This window comes from Rhipicephalus sanguineus, chromosome 3 (genome assembly GCF_013339695.2).
Source record: "Rhipicephalus sanguineus isolate Rsan-2018 chromosome 3, BIME_Rsan_1.4, whole genome shotgun sequence".
Taxonomy (NCBI): Eukaryota; Metazoa; Arthropoda; class Arachnida; order Ixodida; family Ixodidae; genus Rhipicephalus; species Rhipicephalus sanguineus.
The window spans coordinates 144,734,207-144,743,491 of record NC_051178.1 but is presented as its reverse complement, the minus strand read 5'-3'; the positions used below and the strand labels follow the sequence as shown (position 1 = coordinate 144,743,491).

General features: G+C 46.5%; 1 protein-coding gene across 1 annotated transcript in view; it reads right to left on the bottom strand.

The window, feature by feature from the left end:
* Positions 1–1,030: 1,030 nt before the first annotated feature.
* The window catches only part of LOC119387349 (uncharacterized), a 9,722-nt gene continuing 1,467 nt past the window's right edge, over positions 1,031–9,285 (bottom strand). The window contains exons 2-5 of the mRNA XM_037654703.2: positions 8,288–8,515; positions 5,729–5,821; positions 4,872–4,905; positions 1,031–2,017 (exon numbers count right to left, since the gene is read on the bottom strand). Of these exons, the coding sequence (XP_037510631.1) occupies positions 1,902–2,017; positions 4,872–4,905; positions 5,729–5,821; positions 8,288–8,515 (471 nt within the window). The 3' untranslated portion in view covers positions 1,031–1,901. The remainder of the gene's footprint in view (positions 2,018–4,871; positions 4,906–5,728; positions 5,822–8,287; positions 8,516–9,285) is intronic.

The window sequence follows — 9,285 nt, the reverse complement described above, 5'->3', positions numbered from 1 at the left end:
TTTTGTGATTTGCCTCGCAGTCGAGATGAATGCATTTTCGATTGGTGGCCCTGAATCTGTACTCGACTAGATCAACAAATTTCGTACGCACCCTGCACCTAAACTTGACTGCACACGCGCGGAATGTTGGCGTCATCATGCAGATAACCAGCAATTCCAATTTGCAGGACACGCTTTCGCACGTGTACGCTTGTGCTTTACGGCTACTTAGCATGCAAGTTTGTTTTTTCTCTCTCTCTCTCACGCGCAAATCTGGAACTGTGGGCTCATTCTAATCGCGCGTTACAGATGCTAAGGAGTTCGATCTTCTCAGCTTACGGCCACAGTGACCAAAGACTGCAGCAGCGAAAACAGCATTCCCGTTGCATTTTCAGAGTCATAGAGATGAGCATTTTCAGAGTAGCAGAGATGACATAGCTGCGTCTTTAGTATACGTTACGCGTGCGGTGGTTCCGATTCCTTCAACTGCTATACGTTTCGCGCTACCGCGCATGCGCATAGCGCCACACAAACTGTACTTCACGCGTATAAGGCCGGTGAGTAATGCGCGACGTTCCCATCGCTCCCGTCTTTTTCGGTACAGCGCGAGACGAATCGTTTAAAAGAGAAAAAAATTAAAGAAAAGCAAGAATAATGGCGTCAAAAGCACCGCTAGCAGAAAGTGGGGTTCTGAATTAAGGGCAAGCACGCAGTGTAGGCTACATCGGTCGATATTGGAGGTTCGTGCTTAGTGCATGCCACGGCGGTACTTTCGTACTAACACGTCGACGAATACGCCATCGAAAACAACATGGGAAAGCAGATTCCGAGGAATGCATGAGACATGCAGCGGTTAAGACTGTATACACTTGCGTGGCGACCGCACAAAAGGAACAACAACAGCGAAAATATACAACACTTCCACAGCAGTGGCGCGCGAGACACTTTTGACAAGGCCCCCGAGTGGGCATTAAAAAAAAAAAAAGGAGCTCAACTGAAGCTTAAGAATGACACGACGAAAAAATGCACGGACATTTTTGGAGTCTTATGTGCCAAAACCACGATGTGATTATGAGGTACGCCATATGTAGCGGGGCACCTCAGATTAATTTTGACTGTGTAACCAAATCCACGTGCACGGGTGTTCGTGCATTTCGCCCCCATCGAAATGAAGGCGAAATGCACGAACACTGCACCGTGGCCTGGAATCGAACCCGCGTCCTCGAGCTTAGCAGCGCGACACTTTATAGTATAACAGCGCGACGGGTTTACACAGGCGTAACGCAGGGGACAAGTGGCACCGTAGATTACTTGAGATAAGCTGCGACCAAGTAGCATGAAACATCGCATAGCCGCTTCACGTTTAAGTAAACGACATTGTTCCTTCTTGACTGGCGCTCGTTCCGATTACTGCCTATACAATCACGCGCATGTTGCTTACTTCAGCGTAAGCTTGCCTGAATAAATCATTTGAAAGCTGGCACTTGTTCCATCCTTCATGTGTGTATTTTTTGTCGTGCCATATTAAAGGTTGAGGCCTACTAGCACAGCAGAGCGGTTTAAACGATCTATTGAGGACGCATTCACGATCCGTAAATTGGGTCTACTTGGGCATTTCCGCATTACTACAGGTGTGTGTGTGCAGAGTTTTTACGGCCACGATAATGAAGCAGCGCATACAGGAACACATGTAGGGGGTTGGCCGCGCGTGTATACAACACAAACTGCCCGAGGCAGCGGTGACACATACAGACAGAGATGCCCATCACGTCGAGCTTCTTGGGAGCCCGTGGTAAGGACAGCGCGCCCAGGAGACGACGTTGACAGAGCGTACCGGCGCAGTTGATGACGATATCAGTGGACGCCGACAGTTACACGCGCGACAGCTTCTAATTGGGACGACGACCGTGGCAGCAACGATTTCAGGGCGGCGCCTGCCTCCGGACGACGCACAGGCATCCGGTGCGAAGACAGCGGGTGACGGCGGCCCGGATGCGTGAGTACCACGGGCCGGCAGCCTTCTTCAACGCCGTGTTTTCTGAAAAGAGTGTAACCATAGAAAAGGCACAGGGACCATCTGGTGAATACAGGCTTATACAGATACAGCTGCAGATCGGCAGGAAAGCAAAATGAGACGCATGTTCGCGACGTGTACAACACATGTACTAAGAATGGCGGAAAGATAGAACGCGGCACGTGTTCTGTTCAATTTGTCTCGGGTGTCGGCATTCTTGATGCATCGTGCGCATGTACATAACCACATTTATATCATTTGTCACGTCGTTGTGGCGGAAAAGCGAGGTGCCAGTCAGTCTGCTTAAGATGGAACTCTTTACTGGCCGAAATGGTGGCCAGAGAATCAAGTAACTCTCACTGTACAAGCAAGTAACTCTCACAGGACAACGATAGTCTCCGATCGTAGAATACCGTTATCATCGGCGGAATGCGCCGTCTTTTTTATGCATGAATGATAACTCGCATTAGCTCCAGAATAAACTCGACTACTCGTGGCATGCGCGCAGTCTTATCGGAATAGTCTTAAACAATCTAGATGTTTCCTAATCAGCGCGGTGCAGCCTGCGCAGAGCGGTGGTAACAGCTTTTGTGGGTGAAACCCGAGCACACAAAAATAAAAAAAATAAGCGCGCGCACGCACGCACGCACGCACGCACACACACATACGCACACACACAGACCACACACACACACACACACACACACACACACACACACACACACACACACACACACACACACACACACACACACACACACACACACACACGCAGGCACGAAATATCACTCACAAAAGCTGTGGGCGTTGATCTTTTCCGCTGCGCGGGAGACTGCACTAAATATGCTCAGCACAACGAGGACGAAACGAAAGGCGTCATCTCACAGCGATGCTTTATATAGCAGCTTTCGAAAAAGGTCCTTCGGAGGGTATTAAAGTTTCAGAACGACCTTCGGAAGAAGAAACAGAATGCTAAAAAGTAGTAGCATAAAAAGCAAATAGTTCGAATTTAAACAGGTCGCGCTAGCTATGGTTGTGTTCTCCGCGAGGTAAACAGATCTTTCTGGGAGATATTGGGTTGCCCCGTTCTCTGAAGCCGCGGCACAAGCGAACCAGAATGCGACTTGGGAGTGTGTAGGGATAAATAGGGACGGCCTCGACGGTTTAGAAGTGCAGGGACAAGTAAGGATATAGAGACAGGGTTTTCACAGGGCGGAAAGGTGAATCGCGGGAATCCGTTCGCGTCTATAGTCCGTACTGGACACGAGATTGCACTCGACGTCTCCGCTGTCGTCCTATGTCTTATGTCCTACGTGGTCTCGTTGTGTGCGCGGGGAAAACGGATCCCTTCGAGCCGCCTATCGATTTCATGTCCCATAGCGCACCATCCACACCGGTGTTGCGTTACACGTGTAGGTGGTATAGGTGCGCGTCGACAAACCTACAAGCACTTTCGATCCTCCCAACCGAATCACAAAGGGCGTATGTCGGGATGTAAGAAGGCACCGCATTTGTTCGTCCATTTGGGGTAGAATGGAACATCGGGCGTCTGAGGTTGCGAGATTGCGAAGCGCTGTTGCGACACGGACGAGCTTTCCGTTGGGCGACTGATATAGCCGGCGCTGAGACGAGACTCGATGGATCGGTAAAAATGAACGAACATCAGTTCAGGTATAGACACGACTTATACGTACCTAATCCATCAAACCTCATCAAATGCGTGCAGTACTGTCAAGGCTGCAGGCATTTCGCTTTATGCAAGGTTGCGCGTGCACACATCGGATAACACGCGCGAAAGTTAACCGCATTAATCGCCGGTCGCGGTTTGGAGAGATCGGTGCAGAGAGCAGCACGGCTACTCCGGTTCTGTTTTACAGCAGGAAACTAGTTAAGTAGTAAACAACTCAGTCACTGGATTCAAAGTGAATTAAGTTATAACGTCGCTATCATAACAGCGGATAGCCAGCTTTAGTTTGCGCTAGCACACTCTAATTAATGATCTTAAAGCTAACACTCCCAAACATTTGTCAATGCTAATAGTACGGGAGTAAATACGATAGTTAGTTTCGGATAGAAATTATTACTGTTATCAGACCCCGTTACATAATGTAGGTGGAGCAGGTCCAAGACGACATTCTCTTCAACTATACAAAAAAGAAATATTAACTGGCCAGTCAAACCCTAATAGGGAAACGGGTGTTTCAGGTGTCTGAGGAACACTTGCGGGGGTTTTTCGAGGAACACTGCGTATGTATTGGCGTCACGATGAACACGACGTTATAACATCACCAGAGGAACATCAGATAGTTTCGACGTCGCATAACGAGACATTAAACGAGTCTCTCTAGTTTGTTTATAGTTCCTCACTGGATGGAACAAACCATACAGCCTTGACTGCACTGCACGCATATTCAGCGAGATGCGCGGAACATATATTAGATATTGTGCGGCACGCCGCTAGTTTAATAAGTGTAAAAAGAGACGGAAAAGAGACAGACAAAGGCGGGAGTGAGATTTGGTTTCTTCCTTCATTTTGCGGGGCTTTGCGAGCACGCGGTGAAAGCGAGTGCGATTGCTCCGCGATGCGAGATATGAAAAAAAGGGGACGTGGGGGAAAGCGGGCCGCTTTGTCCTCACATTCTGTCTTGGAGAATAATCCGAACGACATACACACAAGCGCGCCATGTCGATTTCGAGTTAGTGAGTTCTTTTATTCTGTCCGTATGTTTTTCAGCTTCGTCTTTTCTTTACACTTCTACGTATCCCTTACAATGACTCAAAGCAAACGAAGAAGCGGTCCAGTGTGTGCCGTCTGTAGGGCTGCCACTGCCATAAGCCCCGAGAGATTGTAAAACACGGATAGCATTGAAATTCTCACCTGTCACAAGCTCTTCGGCCTTATCCGGAGCCCTCTGGAAGTTGAGAGACAGAAAAAAAAATGGTGTGATACAAAAGTGGTTAAACAGAATAGAGAACAATTTCGCAGTAAATACTGTAAATCGATTTTTTTTTTTCATAAGGAAACGGTGGGGATAGATGGCGAGTGAGGGACCCACACAAACAGTACGCCTATTCATGGAACAAACATGACCGGAAGAGATGTAAAAAAAAAAAAAGAAGCCGCAGCACATTGTAGCTCCCCAAATCCGCTTTGTTCGACAGAAACCGCTCAGAGTACCGACGAAAAGCAATCTGTGCACGAAGAACACCGCCACATTTCTTTTGTTTTTTCCCACGAACACCGAAGAAGAGCACGTAGCAGGGAAACAAACGGAGGAAGAAAAAGCGCGAGAACATGACTAGACATTCCTCTGGGAAATTCAATTAAAGGGCTCAGAAGTGAACTCGCGTTTGAATAACAATCGCTGTGAAACATCGAAATGCGCTTACTTCTGAAACCAGCATATATATATATATATATATGCCTGCTTTGTTCAAAACGCATTCTGAAGAAGAGGAGAAAGATAACGTGTGCACACGTATATAACTTTGCTCTTATCTTGAGCCCTAAATCTCCATGTCGGCCTACAGATAGGAAGATGTGATGATATGACTTGCGTCTTGAGGTATACCTACAGAAAATTGTTGGCGGCACAACATACAGTATTACGTGTAGTCTTCTTCTGTACAGTTGCTTCTGATATGAACCTCTACCGATAACAACTGGTCACGCAAGAAGTTCTATAGGGTCGTGCAGGTATATCTGTATGCGCGAAATGAGGAACGTGCACTGACCTCTTGGGCGAGAACTTGCGCTTGTTCCAGGATCCCTTTAATGTAGGCGACGGCAAACTCCCGCAGCTCCGGATCATTCTTGAGGTCGGCAATCTGAAGCAAGAATCGCAGTTTTCGAAACAGCGCTTAAACAAATAGCAACGAAAATGGCGATTTAAGTGTTCAACTGACAGCGCAATAGGAATTGAGTGGGACGAAGAAGCGGGCAGAGAGCTGAAGAAGATGTCAACACTCTGTTCATTTCGTTGTCCACTCCGTTTTTATTGCACTGTCAGTTGAAACTTATATAATGCTCTACCAACAAGCGCGACCCACCACTGTACTGAATGAGAAGACGTCCACGAAAGCAGAGGCTCCAACATATGAATGTCAGAGTATAGACAGGTTGCGTACCTTGAACAATTATTTGTAGTTATTCTCTTTTTCGTAAGTTATAGTGCGCCATCTTAAAATGCAATGCATCGTATGTGATGCCAGTCGAGGTGAACATTCGATAGTGGGGGTCACTGAATGTTGGTTCAAAGATATTGGAAAAAGAGAGAAATATTCGTTCACTGACAAACACACCTCGCTCGCTTCTAACTCGCTCGCTCGTTCACGCATTCGTGCGATCACCGACCAATGTGACCAATTGAAGCGGTAACACCGCCGACAACGTATTACTTCGTTTGTAGCACAAAAATATAAAGACAACGAAGGTATAAGGAGAAAGAGAGCTGAATGAAATAGCAACTCACAAAGACCAAGAAAAAAAAAAGAAAGAAAGAAAGTGGGAAACGAAAGGCAGAAAAAGAAAGTAATAATAACAAAGGAAAGAAAAGTAAGAGTCCTCAGCCATTTCTCAACGTTCTCGCTGGCCTTACGAAGCCTCCACAGAATAAAGGACGTCACACTTTCATGTCCGTGGAAGCCTAACCATCACGGCCATGAAAGCAAGCAAGACGAGGGACACATCTTAACTCTTAATCGACGTCACGTCACCTAGATTGCCCTACACAAAGCTTTTCTTCCTTCGTTTTCTTTCTTTCTTTCTTTCTTTCTTTCTTTCTTTCTTTCTTTCTTTCTTTCTTTCTTTCTTTCTTTCTTTCTTTCTTTCTTTCTTTCTTTCTTTCTTTCTTTCTTTCTTTCTCTCTTTCTTTCTTTCTTTCTTCTTTCTTTCTTTCTTTCTTTCTTTCTTTCTTTCTTTCTTTCTTTCTTTCTTTCTTTCCTTCTTTCTTTCCTTCTTTCTTTCTTTCTTTCTTTCTTTCTTTCTTTCTTTCGTTTCCCTGCCCTAACGCATCGTACAAAAAGTCACGCAAATTGCAGGTCATTACAGCTCTTAGCGAGGCCGTTAATTACCTCTAGCAAGCGTGATCAGACAAACGACAGGAAAAGGGAACTTTGAACGATAAAGAAGGCGGTCACTAAGAGCGTATAACATGGACCATGACATTTCGACCATTGGCGTGGCCAGGTGGAGGGGGGGGGGGGGTCAACCTCCCTCCCCCCACCTCCCTGAAAATCTTAAATTTTGCACGTGTCCATGTACACACACACACACATACAAACGCACGCACGAACACATATAAAGGGCAATTGACTCCCCCCCCCCCCCTAAAAAAATTGAGGCTAAGCCCCAGGTGTCGACCCCTGCAACGTTTCTTACTGGGCACTTGCTACGCTTATTAATTTACTGATTGCACAACGTTGCTTATCGGTGCTGTATTTCAAAACACGCAATAACTTTATTTTTTTTTCGTCGCGAAGCAGACACTTCCTCCGTTGTAAACAGTCTGGCGATTCTTACTAGCCACGGCTGTGTAGGGATCTATACGAAGGAACGCTGAAACAAATTAAAGTGCACAAGCACAGCAAGCGACGCGTCACCGAAACGCGCGCTTTGTTCGAAATTCTGTCATATGAGCTACTTCATGCTTCTGACGTTCCACGTTAATTCTTTCGCCACCATGCCACGAAATTAGAAGACGTCAGAGCACCCAATGGAGACCAGTACACGCTGTTCTGTGCGTCCAGGTCACAGTTTTGTCAAATTTGTCACTCCACTCTGAAAATTACAATAGGAAGGCTATACGAATATCAACGACAATAATAACGACCAAAGAAGAAGACATCTCCGAAGATTATGATGATGAAAACATTTCTTTATTAAAGCGCAAAGAAAACGGGGAGGGTCCCTATTCCGGGATTCTTATGACAACCTCTGCGATAGATGTTATCGTCTTCTTTCGTCGACTTAAAGTGAAGCGTGGCGACGTTTGAGCCCAGCGAAAACGGATCTGAGCACTGTACTACCCTCCACTCCACTCCACTAACAATTTTATAACTCTTTCACAATTTTATTTACTCTTCCAAATTTCTATTTTGATGACCGCTTCTCATTCACGGAAGGATTTATGAGGAAACGGAAAAATCGTACCCAAGGTCAGCGTATACGCTAAGTTCTCAAATAAAAACACACGAAACCGAATTCGGGCTTCGTGCACTCACGCGCAGTGTCGTGCGCTACGGGCATGCCCGTATCTAAAACCTTATATGCCGCAAAGGCGTAACGACACTCACGTCCTTGCAGTCCTGCTGCTGCTGCGACAGGGGTTCCGAGATGAGCTTGGCGCGCGGAGAACTGTCCGGACTGGCATCGCTGCTCGTCCCTCCATCGCTGTCGGAGGGCTCGTCGTGGATGACCACCACTTTCTTCTTGGTCGATCTCTCGGGCGCAATGTACGTCACCACCTCTTCCGGACTGGGCGTCCGGGATCCCACGAGGTCCACCTGGATCTCGGGAGGAGTCTGCGTGCAAAACCAAAGGACACTGCTCACGGTCTCCATCTCACGCATGCCTAGGCAGACACGGAATCGTCGAAACTACCTCTTTGGTTGCCACCATGCTAATGGCAAAGTTTTGATCATGGGCTGATCGAAGGAATCACAACGAAGAATGCATTCAGAAGGACAAAGGTTAACGGGTCCGTCTGTCTTCTTCGTTGTGATTCTTTCAATCAGCGCATAATCAAAACACTGACATAAACCAACTAGCCCCAGTCATCGCCTTACCGCTATCACGCTAATCGTAACAGTTACAGAAAAAAAAGAAGAAATAAAGGCTGCCATTGCCGATGTGATCTCCTGCGTGCTGCGTCCACGACGCAATACAGACACATCTGTTTCTTTGTTCTTTTATATCGTGTCTATATTGTTTCGTTTTGTTTTCTGTTGCTTTTGGCCCTTCGCTTCCGCCACGCTGTTGCTGTTATCATGTTGGCGTTCTTTCTGCAATCAGAGTCATGACAAACGCCGCGAGAAAACATGCGAAGGCACTGGATTGTTGCAATTCTTCAAAAAAAAAAGTAAAGTAAAAAAATGGACAGAACAAAAATACAGACACGTCTGACGATACACAACACACGCACGTACTTCGTATGTTTTGCTATTTTCCTCGGCTTTGCACTTCGCTGAACCACTTGAGGCATTCGAAAGAGCTAGAAACGCATTCAATGAGCCATGCGTTTATTATCGAAGTCGACAACCTTTAAACTAAGCAAATAAACTTGGACCATATC